This window comes from Ceratotherium simum, chromosome 20 (genome assembly GCF_057802395.1).
Source record: "Ceratotherium simum simum isolate JZ-2026a chromosome 20, ASM5780239v1, whole genome shotgun sequence".
Classification (NCBI taxonomy): domain Eukaryota; kingdom Metazoa; phylum Chordata; class Mammalia; order Perissodactyla; family Rhinocerotidae; genus Ceratotherium; species Ceratotherium simum.
This window is the reverse complement of record NC_141919.1, coordinates 42,479,453-42,501,617: the sequence shown is the minus strand read 5'-3', so window position 1 is coordinate 42,501,617 and position 22,165 is coordinate 42,479,453. Positions and strand designations below refer to the sequence as shown.

General features: G+C 45.0%; 1 protein-coding gene across 13 annotated transcripts in view; it reads left to right on the top strand.

Annotated features, from left to right (window-relative positions):
• Window positions 1–22,165, top strand: part of LOC147914437 (uncharacterized) — a 76,727-nt gene that overhangs the window by 47,197 nt on the left and 7,365 nt on the right. For 9 of the 13 annotated variants that reach the window (XR_015555458.1, XR_015555460.1, XR_015555459.1 and 6 more), the window contains 2 exons: window positions 8,182–8,272; window positions 17,275–17,414. The exons of 1 other annotated variant lie outside the window; for it this stretch is intronic. Coding sequence is in view for 6 of the 12 variants with exons in the window: in XM_087444685.1 (XP_087300811.1) it covers window positions 8,265–8,272; window positions 17,275–17,414 (148 nt within the window). In the remaining 6 variants the exon portion in view is untranslated. The remainder of the gene's footprint in view (window positions 1–8,181; window positions 8,273–17,274; window positions 17,415–22,165) is intronic. 3 more of the 13 variants (XR_015555462.1, XR_015555461.1, XR_015555463.1) reach the window with 1 other exon arrangement.

Genomic DNA, 22,165 nt, shown 5'->3' with positions numbered 1-22,165 from the left:
AAGGTGAGCAGTGTGGCCAGAGCACGGCTGGGGACTCCTCGGCTCTCTCTCCTCCCTGGCTGCTGGGCGATAAGCACAGCTCTCACTTCACACGCTAGGCTTCATTTGTTCTTTGCTCCACAATGCGGCCCCAGTGCCTATAGTGCAGAAGGCAATTAATTTTCCCAATATTCTCTAATTTTTGGCATGTACTGAATGCAGCCAGAGAGACTCAGCCAGGATCATATCAAGGACTTATGCCTGTGTCTGTGTGGAGGGATGTGCAGTTGCCATAGCAGCAATCAATCTGCTAAATAGCTGGTAACATAAACTGATTCAAAGGCAAAGACTGATTTGGGTCAGGGAATCGCAGTCTATAAAAAACAACTTCTCTGTGACTTCTGAGGATTTTGTAGCTTTTATGGATGGCCCTAGACATGCATAGTGAATGACTGCTCAGACTCAAGAGGGGTGTCTGTGCCTCAAGAGGAGAGCAGCGTGCTATTCCTGGGCAGTTAGAATGGGTCATTTCATGGAACGTGCCGTCAAGATGCTCTTCTGCTGCATATCAATTCCCGGAGGCTTAGGACCAGTAACAAAAATAATAATATCCAGTTATTGAGTTCTCCCCACATTCTGGGATGCCTCTCCATACTTTGCATGCATTTGATCAACAATCCTGAAAAATGGGATAAATCACCACCCTTCCACAGGTGTGGACACTAGTGTTAATATGCCCAGAGTCATATAGCCACCCAGGGGTGGATTCAGGATTCAAACTGAGATCTGCTTGATGCAGATGCTGGGTCCTTTCCACCCTGCCAATGGAATCCAAGGAAGAGATAGCTTCTCTTCCTTGGATTGTCTCAAAAGGAAAGGACATTTCTTCTTGGCCACACACATGGCAAGGATTGCAGTATTCTGATTCCTTTTGGTATATTGTGGAATGCTGCTGATTATTTTTAATTCAACATGAAAACTAAGTCTTGGAGCAAGAGGGCTGGCTTTCCCCAAGGTAGCAGTGACTGGTTTGGGTGATTCAAGTTGTCCTGCTGAAAGCAAAAAAAAAAAAGCTGTACTTTCTTTTCTTCTGGTTTTTACAACAGTACCAGGTAGTCTATTGTCTCCAGTTTGATCTAGCCTAGCTCTTGGGTAAACCTGGGCTAGGAAGAGAGCATTTCTGAACTACAATAAGAAGTGGCATGCTGTAAAGCAGAAAGCCCTGGCTCGATAGTTGATCTGAGTTGTAGGCTCTGCCACTTTCTAGCTGTGTGGTCTGGAGCATTTTACTTCTATTCTTTTGGCCTCAGTTCTCAACTCCGTGAAATGGGGACAATGATGACGATGATAGTGATGAGGATGATGATGATAAAGATAGTGATACCATCTAACTCTAAGTTGCCTAGAATAGTTTTTGGAGTGAGACAGAGGTAAAAATTGCCTCACAAGCTTAAGGTGTAAAGATGCCTGCAGATTCCTTTGCCTCAGGGAGTATATTCCCTTATCCTTGTATCCCGATTTCTTGTTTGTTTGTTTTTTTGCTTAATGGCTCAGAATTAAATGTTTGTGGAATGAATAAAGTCTAGGAAAGCACTTAACAGGGTGCCCATCGTATGGCTACGGTTTAATAAATGTTAGTTTCCTATTTAAACAAAGCCTGAAAATTATTAGATAACCCTTCATCTTTAGATCTAGTTTTTAGTTGCTTGTTAGACTGGTGCTGCCAAGGACCTTGAGCCCTGGGAGCCTGGAGGAAGGAGATTTAGACGTGCCCTTATGTTTTCTGTTCCTTCTACCTGACTCTGTGACTGAAACTTAGGAGGTAAGGGAAGGGCTGCAGACTGAATTCCCATCTGGAAGCCTCACCTTTCCAGGGCCCATAGCCACAGAGCTGGAGCAAGGATGCTGGAAATGAACTTCATGCACTGTGCAATTTGACTCCTCAGTGCCAGCTGGAAGACAGCTCTAGGAGCTGAGCAGGTGAGTTCATTTGAGGGATCTTACTGTTTTCAGCCTCTTAGCTGAAAGGACTACGATTTCTGGTGAAAATGTGGTTTTTAAGCCAGCCCTTTGCACATGGACTATTGGTGGCTTATAAACTTCATACAGGCAGGGCTTGGCTGCATTTCAGTTTGTGACCTGGAGGTGAAAGTTCTGCCCATCCCTCCTAATCATTTTTCCTTGCGAGGTGGTATTTTTGCATTGACCTACAGCCCCTCTACTGGTTTCCTGTGCAGGGCATTGCTGTAATTTGTGGCTTCAGAATAAGTGCTCGTTTTTTTTTTTTTTCCTGTGTGTGAACATTGATTTTTCTTTTTAAACCTAGAATGCAAATGGAACCTGTGCCTGCTATCTGAATATCTCTAATTAGACTACTTGTGCAAATCTGCCAATTGACTTTAATAGATTAAATCCAAGTCCGCGACTGTGTTGGAGGGGAAATAAGATTTCCTTGCCTCCCAACTTATCTTTAGCACTTTGAATGCAGACAGATTTCCCCAATTCAAGATACAACAGTAGGCAAGAGTTGCTGAGGGCCTGGAGACAGGATGTAATCCTCACACAGGTAAATTATCTCTGCCCTGGGAAAATTGGAACAGTAAATGAAACGTTAGTCTACTCCACTAGGAGGTCACCTGTGTTACGGTGCCACACCAGCCTGCTTCTCTGATTGCTGTCCGAGTCCAGGCTGCCATTCATGCCTTCCTCTTTTTTTGTTCTTTTTCTCTTTATATTCTACTGAGTTTTGTTTTACTTCAGCTTCTCTGCGTTCTACTAATTAAGCCCCAAATTGGCAATGAAGACAAAATACAAATGACAGGGAGGGGGCAGTGAGAAAGTAGACAAAGGCAAATGGAGAATAAAGTTGAACATTGCTCCTTGCTTCCTTCCTACATCATTCCTCTCCTGGCGGCTGTGTTGAGCAAAGGGAAACATGACAGGGAAACAATAACTTAGCAGGTTTGAGTCCCAGGGCAGTCTTGAGTAAAACTGTGTTGGGGGCAGAGTTGGTTATCTGAGCCTGTCTTCTCCCGTCTTACCTCGCTGCTCACGTTCCAGAGCACGCCTGGGCTCCTCCACATGCAACATTGTTGGATGACATTGGTCAAGGTTTGGTACATTCTAGCCACTGTTCTAAGGGCTTTATATGGATTGTCTCATGATTATCTTACAAAAACCCTAAAAAGAAACGAATATCATCTCCATTTACAGACGAGTAAGCTGAATCAACAGAGAAGTACAGCACTTGTGTGAAGGTCACACAGTTACAAAGAAGCGGGAATAGGATTCAAACCCAGGCAGTCTGACTTGAGAGCATTATTTTTTTTTTAATTATTTTCCCCCCAAAGCCCCAGTAGATAGTTGTATGTCATAGCTGCACATCCTTCTAGTTGCTGTATGTGGGGCGTGGCCTCAGCATGGCCGGAGAAGCGGTGCGTCGGTGCGCGCCCAGGATCCAAACCCCGGCCGCCAGCAGCGGAGCGCATGCACTTAACCGCTAAGCCACGGGGCCGGCCCGAGAGCATTATTTTCTAATTGTAAAAGTATTCTGTGTTCATTGTAGAAGACCTGGAAAATATAAAAAAAAATATACACAGATAGAAGAAAATAAAACCATACACTCTTTCTACTATGCTGATAAAAGCACAATTGCCACATTTTGTTGCATTTCCTTCCATTGTTTTTCCTAAATATATGCATGGACTTTAAATATATATGGTTGAGATCATACTTGAGATATAGTGTCTTGCTCTTTTTCAGTCGAAATTTTGTATGAACATTTCCCCATGCTGTTTTTATAAGTTCTTCCCTTGGGGAGTCCCTGATGTAATTAACCATCCTCCTATTGTTGGACATGTAGGCTCTTTCTAACATTTACATTGTAACAGTGGAATAAAGGCCTGTTTTATTTAAAGGGAAAAAATAAATGTTTTTAAGGTATAAAGGCATGAAGGAGTGGCATTTTGGGGGTAAAAGTTCCTTTGATCCAGATTTATTTTCCTTTTTCAGATTGTCATTTTGACTTTTTATTTGTATATATTCTCTAAAGCTTCTATTCCTCAAGCCTGCCCTCCTTTTACATCTGTACTTCTAGGCAAGTGTAATTCAGCCTTAAGACTGACTGACAGTCTATAAAGCAAATCTTATTCAGGGGCTACAGTGGACTTCTTTTGATGGCATACTCCTTGCGTGCTCTGGAAAATCTTTATAGTGTTCCACTGTCTCCACTTACCTTTGTACTGAACACCTCAGGAAGTTCCTTGTTTTCAACTCAATCATGCACCTATTGTTTGATACCTTTGTGTGTGTGTGTGTGTGTGTGTGTGTGAGCAACAGCTACTCGACTGACTAAGGGGAGTGAAGAGCCGAGTCACACGCGGTTCTCATTTTCAAGGACCTGTGAGTCTAGCCAAGGATGAGAATGAAAAGCAATGATTATGACTTTAATGATAAGTGCTGTAGTACATATGGTTAATGGTTATAAAGGGTCATGGGAACCCAGTTTAAGAAGCATGTTTCCTAGGGAGAACAGGTATCAGCAAAAGCTATAGATAAACGAGATGTTTTTAAGCCTAGCGTGGAAGGATAATTATGAATTTTGGAGGCAGAGAAGGTGGGGGAAGGGCATGTCTTACAGAGGGACGATTACACATAAAGGCATGAGGAGGGGCTTGTTCAGGATACGCGTGTAATGCAAGATGGCTCAAACAGAGGATATATAGTGGTCGAAGGTGAGGTTAAACAGGTAGGCCGGAATGAGATTGTGGAGAGTGAGGTGCCACCTTTAGAGGTTTGGGACTTGATTCTGTAGACACTGGTACATGAATGAGGCATTTAAGCAAAGGAGGGACATATTCACAACTCTCAGGAGCTCACAGCCTTGCAAGAGGCATCTTGGGTACCACTTGGGCTATCCTTACTCATCTTTCCTTCTGTCCTCTTCCTATTTTATAACCTGGTCTCTCTGAAATGCGCTGGCGTCTGGAAAGTCATTCAAATACTTTACAATATCTGAATATGAAGTTTCTCAACTATCAGTCTAGTGGAACCATTTGGGACATCTGCAGCTAATTCATTGATGGCCTGCAACATTGTAGTCCACTCTGGAGGACCCTGCTTCATTTCTGCCTTTGGTGTGTATTACTTAGGTTTGGTCAGCTGCTGTAAAAACAATACCCAGAGCTCAGTCACTTACTGCATTTGCTCCCTCCCATTTTAGTCTAAAGCAGTTCAGGGTAGATGTGTATGGAGGAGTGGGATGATTGTGTTCCATGAAGTCATTCATGGTCCTAGGCTTCCTTAGGAATGTCACTCATATTTCATTGGCCAGAGCTCAGTCTCAAGGTCACATCTGATCCAGGGGAGGCTGGGAACGTGGGGAGGGAAGGTGGCCGCCGGAAGGCTGGGAACGTGGGGAGGGAAGGTGGCCGCCGGAAGAAAAGGAAATGAGATGTGGTGAACACTCAGCTACAGTGTACATGTGTATGACTATAGTTATAAAAGACTTTAACTTCTAAGGGTGGCATCACTAAAACCACAAGTTGGGCTTTTTGGTTTGGGAATACCCCATATTCACAACTATTTAGTCATTTATGAAATTTGGCTAATTCAGTTTGGATTTATAGCTGGCTTATTTGCCCAGATTTTCTATTTCTACTGCTTATCCAGAATTTATTTTTCATCTTTGTCCCTACCTGCTAAAGCTCTTATAGAGTACAAGTACCTGTACCTCTATTGTCAATCTATTGTAGGAATGATGATTGCGAATCAGCCTTCAAACTGTAAATGCAAAATTGAATATTCTATCAGAGTAGTTTTCTCTCTTAATTTAGTGAAATCTTAAATAGAAGGTAAATCAGAAGCCTGTGAAAGGATGAAAAACAGTAAGACAGCACGTTCAGATTACATTTATAGTAGAAGAAACTGCAAAAATTGTTTTCAGTTTGATTTTATCTTTAGAAACGTGTGACTATTGGGCCTTTTTTCCTAATCTCCATGTATAACATTTGCTGTTTTTACCCTGCCCCCCACCAAACTGATCAGTGTGTCCCATAAGTCATATATTTTGCTTTGTTCTGTCACCTCCACACCTGCCTTATTTAATTCTACGCAATCAGGAATGTGTTATGGAGAACATAATTAGCACTGCCAACAGACCAGCAATGCGATTGCACCTCTCTGTGTGTGTGGAAGAAGAAAGAGATGCTGCTGGGTTAGGAAATAGATTTTAGTTTCAAATTACACAGGAACTCTTGTAAACCCAAAGGATTGGAGTTGTTAAAGTGCAAAATATCTTTTGGTAATATCATTGGCAGTAGTCAAGTTTTTTCGGTTTCTCCCTTCAGCCATTCCACCTGCCCCTCCCCTCTTCCCTGACAGCCCATCAGTCTAGGAGAGTCAGAGTGAGAGACAAGGTACTGGGCAGACCCTTTGCCACCAGGATAACTTCCCCAATAGAAAAACAGGTTGTTATTGCTATTCACCTTTCAGATCTCAACTCAAATGACATCGCCTTGAGGAGGGCTTCCCCGACCCATGAGGCCAGGCTTAGAGCTCCTGCAGTCCACTTCCTTAGCATTTGCATTCCCTATGCAATACTGAACATGCTTCATTGTATCATAGTACTCTTAAAATTATCTTCCGGTAAATGATCCATTGTAATCCTGATGTCTAGCATAATTGCTGGCACATGGTTGACACTCAACAAATATCTGTTTGAATGAATGAATGAATAATTTAAACAGTAGAGACTTTAGAAACAGGCACATCTGGGGTTCTACCCTGACTCTAATGGTTCCTAGCTTCAGGTTTGTAGGTAATTTATTTAGTTTTTTCATGACCCAATCACGATAGCTGCAAAATAAAGATAAATAATTGCATGGTTGTTCTGAAGAGTAAGTGAGACAATGTACATGCAGCCCCTGGGAGAATTCCCATCACACGGATGCAAATGAAATGTCAGTTCTATAGTCCATGGGGAACAAGGGAGTGACAGAATGAAAGTTGTGCTTTATGAAGGATGAATCTGGTGGCATGGTGCAGAAGAAATGAGAAAGGAGGGAAGGAACTGCTGCGGTATTCTCAGTATGAGGCGATGAGGGCTGAACTGGTTTGGAGCAGAGATATAGTCCCAGATGCCATCTCTGGGCGGGGTTGTTCACTTTGTTGAGCTATTTAAGTAGCTCATGAATGTGACAACCGTTCAATGAGCCGCCTTACTGAGCTGTCGGCCATTTTGCCAACAGGTGCTGGCCTGAGTTAGTCAGGCTCATAGCCAAATGAGGAACAGTGACTCATTTAGACCCTCTTAAAAAATGGCTTTATTTTAAGGATATCCTGCAAATGAAACAGGAAGGCTGTCAGGCTCCAAGACAGCTATTCTCCCCCTCTTGACTTTCACCACTTCACTGTGATAATGTGTCTGCTTCTCTCTGTATATTTACTCTTTTCTCTCTTTCCTTTTTTTTTGGCTGAGGAGGAGTAGCCCTGAGCTAACATCTCTTGCCAATCTTCCTGTTTTTTTTTTTTTTTTTGCTTGACGAAGATTAGCCCTGAGCTAACATCTGTGCCAATCTTCCTCTACTTTATATGTGGGTCGCTGCCACACCATGGCTGATGAGTGGTGTAGGTCTGCACCCAGGATCCAAACCTGTGAACCTGGGGCCACCGAAGCAGAGTGTGCTGAACTAAACCACTACACCGCAGGACTGGCCCCTACTCTTTGATTTCTTGCTGATGACTTTCCAAACTCCTTTAGTCCAAATCCCACAGGGTAGCTGTCTGTTTGTCTTAGTTACCATAACCCCATTTAGAGTGTGTTTTGTGCTAGACCAGCTCATAGGTTCTCAGCCTGGCTGGGAATGAACATCCTTTGGGCCTTTTCTTCTTCCTTACAAAGAGGGCCACTGGGGTAAACTGGAAGGGGCTTTGGGGATGGTAGGTAATGTGACCAGCATGCCCAGGACAGAGCAGTTGAGGGCAACACAACTTTCCTAGTGCTGTTGGAAAAACTGACCCTATCTGGTGGCATAACACAGGCCTGGTGTGGTGGCAGGGGCCCAGTGACATAAGCAAGGAAAGGAACGTGGCTTCAGGAATGTCTGACAGAAGAGGTAGACAGGAGATCATCAGACAGAGTGCCCCATGGAAAATGCATTTAGTAATTCAGGAAATAATTTTGTGTGCCTTCTGTGTGCCAAGGACTGTGCTAGGTGCTGAAGATGGAGTGGTGGACAAGACAGAGACCCTGCCTTGTGAAGCTTACACTCTAGTGCGGGAAGGCAATGAAAAGGTAAGCAAATAAATACATGATATGAAATCAGGTGGAGATAAGCCTGTGAAGATAAATATAGTAGCGTATGGGGCCACTGGATATGGTGGATCACCAAGCCCATTCACGCCTCCACATGGACACAAAGATAGACTGTATTTCCCCACCCCACTTGCAGTTCAGCAGTGACCGCTGGACTGAGTTCTGGCCATTGAAATGTGGGAAGAAGGGATGTGGGCCACTTCCAGGCCTGGCCCATAAACCTTCCCCTTGTGGTCTTCTCTGTTCTTTTCCATTTTGGCTGGCTTGGAGGGAGATATCTCCTGGGGCAACCTTGGGCATCCTTTGTTAAAAATAGTGGGGCCATAGGATGGGAGCCCCGAATCACTGCATGGAGGAAAGCTGCCCTGCTGGGAATGCCTACATTTTATGGTTACATGAATGAGAGATAAACCTTAATTTTGTTAAACCAGTGGTTCTCCAAGTGGGGTCCTTTGACAAGCAGTATCAGCATCACTTGGGATCTTGTTATAAATGCAAATTCTTGGACTCCACCCCAGACATAATAAATTGGAAACTTGGCAGGGTGGGCCCAGCTATCTGAAGTGTAACAAGCCCTCCAGATGATTCTGATACACGCTAAAGTTTAGAACTGTTCTAAACCACAGAAATTCTGGGGTTTATCTATTACATCAGCAAGCATTATCTTAACTAATACAGAGAGTAATTTGAATGGGGGGGCTAGCAATTTGAAAGGGTGTGGTCATGGCAAGCCATTCTGAGGACATGACATCTGAATTAAGGAAAGGAGGGAGCCACATGAAGATATGGAGAAGATCATTTTAAGTACTGGAAAGCACTCGCAGTGAACTTGAGGAGGGAGCAAGTCTGGTGTATTTACATAAAAAAAGGAGACCAATATGGCCACAGCAGAATGATTATGGGAAAAGGGCAGGAGATGAGATCGGAGAGGAAAGCTGGGGCCAGATCATACAGGCTCTGAGAGGCCATGGGTAGGGCTTGAGATCTAAGTGCAATGTGATTTGTTTATTCAGTGAAAATTTTTTTTTTTTGCTTTTTTTATTGTGGCAAAATATTCGTAACATGAAATTTACCATTTTAAGTGTACAATTTAGTAGCATTAAGTACATTCACAATGTTGTGTAACCATCATCACTATCCATTTCCAGAACTTTTTCATCATCCCAGACAGAAACTCTGTACGCATTAAACACTAAATCTTCATTCCCTCCCTAAATCCTCTGGTAACCTCTATTCTACTTTCTGTCTCGATGAATTTGCCTATTCTAGGTACTTCATATAAGTAGAATCATATAATATTTGCTCTTTTGTGTCTAGCTTATTTCACTTAGCATTAATGTCCTCAAGGTTCATCCATGTTGTAGCATGTATCAGAATTTCCCTTCTCATTAAGGCTGAATAGTATTCCATTATATACCATGTTCTGTTTATCCATTCATCTGTTGATGGACATTTGGGATCTTTCCCCTTTTGCCTATTATGAATAATACTGCTGTGAACATGGGTGCACAGGTATCTGTGTGAGTCTCTGCTTTCAGTTCTTTGGGGCCAACAAACTTTGTGAGTGCTCTGGTGCTGTGTAGTGAGAATGAGGAGCTGCGTCGAGTCTGACCTGGAGTCTGACCTGGTCAAGGCGCTCACTCCAGTGAGGGGGGAGACAAGTCAAGACCAGTTGTGATCTATTGGAGTCATAGGGTAAGCTCATGTAAAGCACTTAGGGGGATCAGCAGGTGGTTTCTGGGAAGGCTTCCTTTCTGGAGGAGGCAGTGCTGAGCTCAGTCTGAAAGAAAAAATAGAAATTAGTCAGATGAGGAAGAGGGGGAGGGGCGTTCTAGAGATGGTGGAGCATGAGTGTGTCGTCCTCTGGAGAAGCCTAAGCTGGCCCAGGATGGGTGATGCATGGAGGGGGAAATGGGAGAGGTGGGAAGAGATGAGGCTAAAGAGAGAAGCAAGGACCTGGCAAGAGATGTTAAGGAGCCTGACACTCATGCCTTAGGGCAGCCCTTCTTAATCTTGACTGTGCTTGAGAATCATTCAACAGCTTTCCAAAAACTCCAGTGTGGAGCCTGAATTCCACCTCCATAGATCCTGGCTTAATTGGTCTGGGCTGGGGCCAGGACATTGGCATTTCTGCAATTTCCTGGGGTATTTCCAGTGTGCAGCCAGGGCTGAGAAGTACTGCCTCAGGCAGTGGGGAAGCTTTTGGAAGGTTTTAACCAAGGGGGAAACAAGATCAAATTCTTTTTTAACCAGTTGCACACATTTTGATGTAAAGTGAATTTTATGGCTGATGAGGCCTTTGGGGAAAGAGGCCCTTCTCTGTTCTCTGAGACTCAGTTTGCTCCACTGGAGAAGGAAGATACTAATTACATCCCTCAAGGGCTGTTGGAAGGATTGACCCATCCCTGCCCAGAGTAGATGGGGAGGATGCTTTTTCTGGTCAAAAGTGACTGTAACTGAGGACCCTAGGCAGGAGCTCTTTAGACAGCATCACATCACCTGAGAAAGACAGTAGTCCCCGCCCATTTGCGTAGCTAAGTCTCCCTCCCCCTGGGCAGATTTCTGGCTGGGGGTCGAGAGCTTCTCCAGCCTTGACTCTGCTGGGATCAGTCAGCCTCATTTCTTTAACGGGAGACTTCCTGATGAGCAGGATGAATTTACAATGTGTTTGGAATGAAAAGTAAAGGCTGAGGCAGCTGTGCGTGATAACGATGAGGGAGAGCGAGGCGGCACCTGCCTGCTGACTCCATCGCAGGCTCATGCTGTGGCAGCAGTCGGGTGGTGTTTGGTGGTTTCTCTCTCTATCTGGAGCAAAAATCCTGCAGCAGAGCCATTCACCTGCTCCCTTCGCACCCTTCCCGGGAGGGAGGTATGTGACTGAGTTCGAACAACAAAGAAGAAGAAGCCCAATTCTGAATTGTGTCTTTTCTTAGGGTACAGCAACCCTTAATTATTTTTGGGGGGGGAGGTCTTTTTTCTTCACCTTTACCATTCCTTGAGGGCCTGAACCGTGCCTTTGGTCGTTTTGTGCTTTGAGCACATTAGGTGGACAAAAACCTCTGTGTTCAGTGGACTAAGAATCCGTTAGAACTGATTGTGCTAGAAAGAGGGAATGAAGATGACTTGAGTGGCCTTGAGACCTAGAGAGAAACGGGGTGCGGGTGGGGTCTTTGTGTATCTCTCTCCTTCTAATGCAAGTTAATGTAGAGGTCTGGCCACTGTCCTATGTTTGTGGTCACTAGATGTTATGTTGCTCCCAGAGTAGTGAAATTCCAAGCCTCTCCTACCCCACTGACAGTAGAGCCAAGCTTGATATGAGAGTATCCTGGGGTGGGGCACCTGGAAACACCAGCATGTTCAGAAGTATACACCAAAATCTTCCGTATCCTTGATGCTCTTTGCTTTCTGAGGTCACACATAAAATCTAAATCATTGCATTGAATTATCCGCACCTCTACTCTCTTCCATTCATGTGGATAATTGAGTAGTTGATGGTAATTTGGGGGGATCCTAGATCCATCGGCCTAAATGTTAAAGGCTGCAGTGTTTCTGTTCTCTAGATCAGAAACCTCACTTAGTTAGCTGGATTTATTTCTAGGCTTTGTACTATCCTTTCCGAATAAGCTGGTTCTCCATTATTTGAAAATAGCATCATGGGGTTACTAGTGCGTTCAGGGCAAGCCTTTCAGCCTGTGGCTGTCTACAGGGCTGTCCTGGAGCCTTGGCCCAGCAGGGGGCTCTGTGATTCCTAACCTCAGTAACAGGGCCTGGCCATGCATGCATGCTCAGATGACGGGCCATCTGTGCCCTGCCTTGCGCCAACTCATAAAGTACCTCGCTTGACAAATTAAAGGTGAGGAAGCCTTAATGTGGAAATCAGTCCCTTTTAAGTCAGGCCAGCACAAGGAAATAAGAGGACTCTACTGAAAATGAAGCAGACATGTTTTATACATATATACCTCATTGAACCTTCACTAACCTTGTGGGGCTGGTGTTTTTATCCATATTTTATAGATGGAGAAATTGAAACTCCAAATGACTGAGCAACCTACCCAGATCATATAGCTAAACTGGTGGCACCCAGAATTTGAAGCCAGGCGTGATGTGCTGGGCTCTACGCCTGGGTTTCTCAAAATGTCAACTATTGACATTTTGGGATGAGAATTCTTTATTGTGGGGGGCTGCCCTGTGCCTTCTAGGATGTCTAGCAGTGTCCCTGGCTTCTGTTACAGATGGCAGTAGTACCCCAGTTGTGACAACCAAAAATGTGTCCAAGCATTGCCAATTGTCCCCCTGGTGGGCAAAATCACCCCAGCCCCAGTCGAGAACAACAGCCCTATGTTAATACAATGTTTTCTCAATTCTCACAATAGCCCTGTACACTAGGTACCATTATCATCATATTTTGCAGGTAAATATAAAGAACTTAGAGAAATTTTGAGTTGACCAATGTCATACAGCTTGTAATAGGTTGGGAATGCATAGCATCTCGGAGCGTCTTGTTTTTTCCTGGGAATAAAGTGGTGGATCCTGTGTTAAGACCAGGCAAGCACAGTACTGAAGTCCTTTTGCTTTGCCACTTCACCAGGCGTTTGAAAAGTTTTGTGTTTGTGAGAATAACCTGGAGGAGCTTTTTAAAATTCAGATTCCTGATAGATTCAGATCTAGTAGACCTGTGGTGGGCGCAGGAATGTGTATTATAGAACACACCCACAGCAATTGGTAGTGCCGTGGTTCAGGCAACCTAAGTTGAGAAACACTGAGCAGTGTACTTTGCTGTGTTTGAAGTGACCCTAAGATAAAAATTCAGGAAAAAGAATGGAGATGATGAGGCGAAGAGGGATGAGACCTGATGTGCAACTACTTGCAGAATTCAGTTTAATTGCCAAAGAGGGTGCCATGTACTGAGTAATTGCCAAGAGGGTGTCTTGTACTCAGTGACCTGCATTCTGGGATGAAGGATCTGCTCTAGACCTTGAGATGATAACGCCCAGTGTGTTCAAATCACTCTCCACCCCCAGCTAATGTTTAATCCCAAGGTTGAGTGGGCTGCCTAGTTTGGAAGCTTAGTGCATCCTGAAATTCTAAAAATGGTTACAGTTAAACAAAAACAGCTGTGTCAATTTCCGCTCTATTCAGATTCACACTCTTCTGCCTCGCTTCTCTTAGACATGCTGGGAGGGATACAGGCACACACACATATATGCACACATGCACACCCACGCACACCTATGCACACATATGCACACACACACGCACACGGGTGTGCGCGCACACACACACACTGCCGCCTTGCTCTCACTCACTTGAATTAATTTCTCCATGGAGAGGGAATGTTTCTAGTTTTCCAAAAAAGAATCACAAACAAGAGGAGCCACGAGAGCCCAGACTACAATAAAATGCTACAATATGCTTTCAAGCGACTAAAAAGCTGGGAAGAGAAAGCGGCAGTATAATGCCTATTTTTATCTTCAACTATAATCTACCCACTTGTAGTCTCAAAGCTGTCAAGAGACAGAAAAGGAAGGCCACGTAATCAGCCCACAGTTCTCTGCTCTCGCCCTCCACCTGTGTGACATGGATGTGGGTGTGTGTGCACATACACAGATATTTTGAAACAACTGTCAGTGAGTTCGAGTGAACTCACGCCTGAAGCCAGGTTGTTTTTGTTTTAGAACCTGTCCTTTTGTCCATTATTTCTTGGCAGCCAGACAATGAAGGTGAAAAGCAGGCGATTAAAACGCATTTTCTGGATGCCCAGGAATAATGGTTACCACTGGACGGCCAGAAGGAACTGCTCTGCACCTATTCGTCTTTTTCAGCCTTGGCCAGCCTGTCTATGGGCATGTCCTAACCTCCTGGACACTGCTCACTAACCTGGTGATCACATCTCTCCTTTACGGGAGGCAAATGTGGACCAGTGGAAGAGGTGGACCAGCGCTGGAAGGTCAAGAGACCTGGCCATCTAGCCTCATTCTGCGAAGTACAAGCTCTGCGACCTCCAGCAAGTTACTTGACCTCTCGGGACCTCAGAATCCTCATCTGTGGAAAGAGGATAAAAATACCAATGTGATGGGTTGTTGAGAGAATTCAATAATGAGTGTAAACACTGCTATCACATGGCTGAGGCGAAGGAAATGCTACCTACGAGTAGCATTATCTTTATTATTGCTGTCTTATTTGTATTATTATTTTAGTGGTAGAAGCAGTTTGGGGTTTGGTGTCTGCATTTGCTCTGTATTCTTTGTTGTTTTCCATGTTACTCTCCTGTGTTGCTAGCTAGGGTATCACATGAGGTTACGCAGTGTTCCTACAGCATCATCACAGGCGCGTCAGAGGGGTTACCTCCTTCACAGTGTGATGGTAAGATTTTGAAAAAGTCTGTGACGCCCTAGCATTTGCCCTTAACTTGCTGGCAGATAAGGGACTTAAAATCTTAATGGAGAAGCTCGGTCCCTTGGAAGCTCCTTTCTCAGAGGCTTCCTCTGTAGCTGCGGCAGTGACATCTCAGTGTAAACGGAGGAGCCTAGAGTAAGTGTGGTAATAATTCTGCAGACAGTCCTGACATGTGGAGTCACACAGAGCTTGATTTGAGTGCTGCCCTGCCGTTTATTAGCCATGTGAACTTGTGTGTGTTGTTGAACCTTTCAAGGACTCAATTTCCCCATCTGTAAAATAATACCTTTATAGGGTGACAGGAAGGTGCAAGGTGTGAAAACACGCTATAAACTCTATGGTGCCAGATCACCATTATCTAGCCATCCTGATTGTTACAGATGGCAGCCTTTCCAAGATCTGGTCTCAAGAAACATATTAGCTCATTTGGGCCCCAAACCAGTTTTTGTAAATGAAGTCCTATGATTTTCGAGTGTAGCCTTCGCTTTGTGCTTTCCCCCCAGCCTGCCTGTGGACCCGGAGCCACACACCACACAGTCAGTTCTTTGTCTGCGAGCTCATTAATGCAGCCACAGCTTCAACAGAAGAGCAGCTGTTGGGTGGTGTCTGGCTCACGGAGAGGGACACAGGTACTGCGGCTGCTATTAAGCGTTTGCAAGATGACAGATTGCCTCAATGAAGTGTCCATGTGCTTCTCCATTATAATGCCGCAGGTCAAGAAAAAAAGCCTGGATCCACCAAAAGCTTTCACAGATTGGAAAGTGCACAGTTTGGGGGTGTTTAGCACTTCAGCACATGCTCTGTGACTGTGCATTCAAGGCAACATGTCAGAAGAAATTAGTCTGCAGCAGGCCACATATGTCAGCCAGCCGGTGGAAGCAAGTGCCTGACACCCAGGCTAGGGGCTCAGAAGAAAAGGCTGCTTACCTGAAAACCCTCTCAGGTTTGGCACGCTGGTGAGATTGTCCAGGCTGTCATGCTCATGTCGGGTATTGCTGAGGAGAAGCATGAATGTGGATAAGGAGGAGGTAACTGGGCAACGCTAAGAAAAAAATGGAATCTTGTGTCATTTATTCTGAGTCAAGCAGAGAGATGTGCATTGCACACACTATCACAGTTAATATAACAACCCTGCCCTGTGGGCAGTGTTAATATCTGAATTTGTAGATGGGAAAATCAAAACTGAGAGAGGTCATGTGGCTTGAAAGTCATCTAACCAGAAAATCCCAAAAAGATCTCTCGGAATCTATAGAGTACCGACACTCTTTCCCTTTCACCGAGCATGTGCTGTAGGGTGATGCAGTTGATTTTCTTTTTGAACAAACATACCAGCACTTCTATATTTAACTGTCATCTTTAAAGAAGAAACTCTGGCAGTCCCTGTTCCACAACCAGTGTTCATGTTCAAACCTTGTTGGCTTCCTGTTTGGAAATTTTCTTCATTCTTTTTTGTTTTTTGTGAGGAAGATTGGCCCTGCACTAACAACCGATGCCAATTCTCCTGTTTTTGCTGAGGAAGATTCTGGGCTAACATCTGTGCCCATCTTCCTCTCCTTTATATGGGACCCCACCACAGCATGGCTTGACAAGCGGTGCATCAGTGCGCGCCTGGGATCCGAACCTGTGAATCCCAGGCCGCTGAAGCGGAGCACAGGCACTTAACTGCTATGCCACCTGGTGGGCCCCTCTTTTTTTTTTTTTTTTTTTTGGTGAAGAAGATTAGCCCTGAGCTAACATCTGCTGCCAAGCCTCCTCTTTTTGCTGAGGAAGCAGAGCGTGTGAAATTAACCACTATGCCACGGGCCAGCCCCCTCCTTCGTTCTTTTGAAGACCGTCACTAACAGTGTGTTATTGCCTCTTGCAGGTGGGTTTGACAAGTGGTCGAGAGAATGATTAGGATTCTGTTGTTGGAGTCCAGGAGGAGATGAGCTGAGGTCGAGGGCAGACGTGAGAGAGAGTTGAAAAGACGCAGTGACCATTCGATAAGTGAGATGAGGGGAGAATTGTCTCCAGCTTGGGAAATTGTGCTGACGACAGTAGGGCAGCTTCCTAACTGAACATAGGAGGAAGAGCAAAGTTTTCTTCAGGGAGTGGAGAGGGCTGCTTGGGAAGGGAATGGGCTGAAGGTGCTCCCTTCAAGACTGAAGGCATCTGCTGTAGCATTGAGAAGTTAGGAGGGAGGTCAGAGCTGCTGTTGAGGAGCTGGGAGTTGGTGGTGTTGAGTGAGCAGAGGAACCATGTGTGATGGCTGATTTTATGTGTCAACTTGACTGGGCTAAGGGATTACCCAGATAGCTGGTGAAGCATGGTTTCTGTTCATCTGTGAGGGAGTCTCTGGTCGACATGAGTACTTGATTCGGTAGACTGAGTACAGATCTGCTCTCCCGGGTGTGGGTGGGCATCATCTAATCTGCTGAAGGCCTGAATAGAACAAAAGGCAGAGGAAAGGTGAATCTATCTCTCTCTTTTCGAGCTGGGATGCCCATCTTCTCCTGCCTTCGGACATTGGAGCTCCTGGTTCTCTGGCCTTCAGTCTCTGGGACTTACACCAGCCACCTGCTCCCCCTTTCTGTCTCCCCATCCAGGTTCTCAGGCTTTTGGCCTCAGACTGGGAGTTACATCCTCGGCAACCCTGGTTCTCAGGCCTTCAGACTCAGACTGAATTATAGCACCGGCTTTCCTGGGTCTCCAGCTTGGACATGGCCTTCTCAGCCTCCACAATTGCGTAAGCCAATTCCTATAATAAAACTCCTCCTATATATATATATGTATCTATATATCCTATTGGTTTTGTTTCTCTGGAATACCCTGACTAATACGCCATGAGAGGAGATAGGACAGGGAAAGCGAAAAATGAAGAGGAGAGAACACTGAAGCTCAACGATGTTGAAAGGGTGTGTGAAGGGAAGGGATGTGAGTAATCCTTGAGTAGTGTCGCCTCTGTTTCAAGCATATCCTTGAAGACAGCAGGACTTAAATTGACTAAACATTTGTGAGAAGAGGGAGAAGAGCGGGATTGTGTTTCTTAGGCCAATCACCTCATCCAGGCTTGGTCTTCCTAAAATCGTCAAAGAAGACAGGCCGACGCCAAGTGAAGCATCAGATGCTAGCAGGCCTGTGTGTCCACACAGACACACACACGGTGCACCCTCGGCCACACTGTCAGGTGATCTAGGCTAGGTTGGCTGAACTCTGCTTTGAAGGGTAAATTTGGGGGATAAAAATTCAAGCAAATATTCAGCGCTGCTTTGCCTGCTAATGCATCTCTAGTCTCTGGGCTTCTGTGTTGTCAGCAAGTTCCTGAATAGCCTCTGCAGAGGGAAGTAACAGTGTGGTATGGCACAGCAGGGATAAAGTGCCAGCCGTTGCTCTCAGGCCTCCTCTTAGAGTCTGTGGCACCAAGACAGCGGTTAGAGTCCTTCCTTATGCTGAACTGACTCTCTCTTCCTTGGATGGGTATGTCGTAGCCTAAACTGTGAGGACTGTTCGGGTTAATCGGGAGCCAGTGCTGTGTCCTGAGGGAGCTCAGATCGGGGAAGACCAAGGCAGAGCTAGACTTCAACTCTCACACAGCTGTGCACACGTAGGCAAGTGCCTTCAGTTCTCTGGGCCTTAGTTTCCTCCGTGTAAGATGAAGGACTTGGTGTGGACTCCAAGTTTGTCCCCACTGAGACATCAGAGCATATCTGTGAGGCTTTCTAGCGTGTGTTCACACATGCGTTCACACAGTGAACACACCGACCTATTCCTAGATTCACAAACAACCAGTTCTCGGTAATCTGAGATTACCTAAACAAGGTCAAAACAAGGCCATGGAATAGCTGGGTCACAAAGGCTCTTCTCCACCTGTTTTCCTCCCCAGATTTCCCTGTGGTCCCCCAGGGTTGCAACACTTGTACAGAGGAGTTCTCCTCCTTGCTTCTTTGCTGCCTCTTTCCAGGAGAATAAAAGTCTGATGCAACCCTTAAGGCTGCCTGTCATAAATGTGGACCGCTGGTCGAGTAATGAGATTCATGCCAAAACCCAGGAAGTCCGAAAGAGATGGAGATTGGCAGGCCTCATGCTCCTGCTTTCCCCGGGCCTTGCTTAAGCCCCCTAAGACCTAAGTGTAAGTCTCCACTTAGCTTCTCTCTAAGGATCTGGCCCTACTAACCATCGAGCATCATTTTCTGCCTCTTTCCCCCTCAAGCACTCTACTCAGCCACCTTGCCTCCTTGCTGTTCCTTGGCCATGCTAAGCATACTCCTACCTCAGGGTCTTTGCACTTCCGATTCCTTCTGCGTGGAGCAATATTTACTCTTGTCTGGTATCACGTGGCAGCTTCCTCATTTCTTTTTGACCTCTGCTTAAATGTCACTTCCTTGGAGAAGCCTTTGCTGAACACTCCATGTAAAATACCAACTTAAGCATCTTTTTTTCACACCCAGCTTTATTTTTTTTCATAGTATACCTGATATTGTTACATCTGTTTATTGGCTATCTCTGCAAACTAGAATGTAAGGACATCCCAGGAGGATAGGGATTTTGTTCATTACTCTGTCCCCAGCACCTAGAATGATGCCTGGCACAGGGCTGATGATTAATAAATATTTTTCAAATGACTGCAAGAATGAATGAACGAATAGTTGAGGACACATGTGTGGCTCTAAGAGTTTTCTCTCTTGGTGGTACGTTCTTTCAACTCATTCGTGTCATCATTGAGAAAGATAGGATCCTCATTTTCATGGAGTTTATTCCAGTGGTAGAGGCGGATTAAAAAATCATGTACATACTTTAATTTCAGTTGTTGGTAAGTGATATGAAGAAAATAAAGGAGAGATATTGGAACGCTGGGTTGGCGTGATGGAAGTTCTTTTATGAAGGGTGGTTAGGAAAGGTCTCTGTTTCAAAAGAGCTGGGCAAATGCAAGATTGAGAAGATAGTAGATGTAAAGCCCCTGAGGCAGGAATAAGCTCAGTGTTTTTGAGCATCACTAAGAAAGCTGATGTGGCTGGAGCTTAGTGAATAAGAAGGGAACCCTAGGAGCTTGGACTGGTGGGCAGAGGTCCAATCATTTAGGATCTTGCGGGCCACGGTAAGGAGCTTAGATTTTATTCTAAGAGTAATAAGTCATCCATGGAATCAGGCTGGCAGGGTCAGAGGTGGTTCCTGTTTCAGTATGCACAGTATGCGCCTTGCCTGTAACTCCACTGAACTTGACCCTGCTGTTGGGTTTGGGTCACACAATCAAGGGCCCTGCCCTCTGGAGAGTTTCCTTTCTGAGGATGCCTGATGTCCTTTTCCATCACCTGGTTGCAGTTATGGCAAGACAGTCCATCACACAGTTTTAAAATAAATATATTTGACAGTCGTCCAGGAAGAGTCAGGGTCCCATCCCCATGTTTTCTGGAGGGCTTCCCTATTCCTGGGTAATTTGAGATCCTTAGGAGAGGGGTACTTCCTCATTTCTCCCTTAATACCAATAGATAAGTCAAGGAAGGAGATGATACTTCAATGTCTAAACTCCAGGCCATGCCCTTGAACAGCTAAAAATGGTAGTAGATGCTTCTATACGTGTTCTCTATATGTGTTCTCTGTCTCACTCTCCTCTCAGCTCTAAATGTCTGTACTTTTTCTGCTTTTCTGGTAGAAGACTCCCCCGCTTTTTTTTGGGGGGGGGAGATTGGCCCTGAGCTAACACCTATTGCTAATCTTCTTACTTTTTTCCTTACTTTTTCTCCCCAAAGTCCCAGTAGGTGGTTGTATATTACAGTTGTACTTCCTTCTAGTTGCTCTATATGGAATGCCGCCTCAGCATGGCTTGATGAGTGGTGCCTAGGTCCATGCCTGGGATCCAAACCAGTGAACCCCGGGGGCCCTGAAGCAGAGCATGCAAACTTAACCGTACATCACCGGGCCAGCCCCCAGAAGACCCTTTTTACTTCCTGCATTGGATTTCTAGTGTAGGGTTGATTACATTTGTCTACTAGTTCAGCAAATTTCCGTGATTTTGAGCCACCGATAAGATCTTTCTGGCACAGGATTTCTAGAGATGTGCAATGTATGGAATCTCAGGTTTGGAAAAATGCTTAAAGATTTCCACCTTTAAACATTGTTTCTAGGAGGGGTAATTGGGTGGCAAGTTATTACCACTTCTTCACCTTTTAAAAGTTTGTTAGGCCAAAAGTTTAATACTCCTTCAGATGGTAGATCCAAATCCATTGCATTATAACAAACTGCCTCGTGGAACATTGGGCTGGGGTGGCCTAGTGTTAGTCCAGAACAGCAGGAATCCTTTCACAATTTGCAGAGGGGAAAAACTGTCATTTCAAAGAAGATAATTTTCTCAAAATTTTCTCCCAAAATTCATTCTTAAACTTTGATGCCTGCTACCACTTGTCTGGTAGCAAGCACTAGCAGACGACCAGAGAAATGAACAAGCAGCAAATGAATATTAATGGAAAAATTCTGAAACAGTTGATCATGCTTGGTTTGACAGCTTGTTTCCTTCTGGACATGTGGGCTCCCAGTTCTTCATATAGAATTTTTCTCCTAGTAAAATTGATCGTGCTTCATCTGATGGAGTTTCCTATGGTGATATTTTAGGGTGTTTGGCAGAGCATGGCATTTTGCAAACAGCATCATTTCTTCCAGGTTCTTCTTCTCTTTCATAAGTTTGAGAAGCATTGAGTTCTAGGGATCAGCTGAGGTCTATCTCTTAGAAAGTCCCCAAATAAGATTCTATCTCTCAGCCACCAGAACCTTCGAATGTTCCTGACTAGTTTTTAAAAGGCTGTCTGAAGATGTGGCTACTTGCAAGTATTCAGGGGTGGAAGTTCATATTCATTTACTCATTTATTCAGCAAGCGTGGCCTCTACCACATTGTGCTGAGTTGTCAGCTTGAAATCTCCTCCAGCCACATCTAAGGTCTTACAGAGGAGAGGCTGAGAACCATATTTCCCAGGATCCCCTTCCCTATGCGGGTCCGAGTTAGAGTCTGCCAGTGAGAGCCACTCGTGTGAGATGTAGAAGCTGGATAGAAAAAAGAGGCCGTTATACTCCAGAGGCAGGTTAGGCAGACGTGTGGACAGATGGCAGACTCTAGGCTTGCAGAAGCTTCTGGCGAACTCCTGTGAATTACCTGCTTTGTGCTCTAGGCAGTGGAGATGGTCATTGTGGCTTCTTCTGAGACCTTGATTGAGTGTTACTGGCTGATACAGGCAGTGGGAGCTTCTTGAAGGTTCTTGACATTCGTAGCAACTTCTTAGGAACCACCTGTTTCACCGCTGCAGGTGGAGGTCTTCATTGATGGCTTATCAATTCTATGTTGCCCCAGCCCTTCGAATGATTACGCAAGCCCCCAAATCCCTATATTCAAACCCTACCTATTTGGAACACTTAGAGGTTGGAGGTTTAGAAACTGGGGTGTGGGGTTGGTCCTATCAGCCACTTTGACTGCAGCTAACATCCACAGTCCTGTAGGATATCATCAGTTG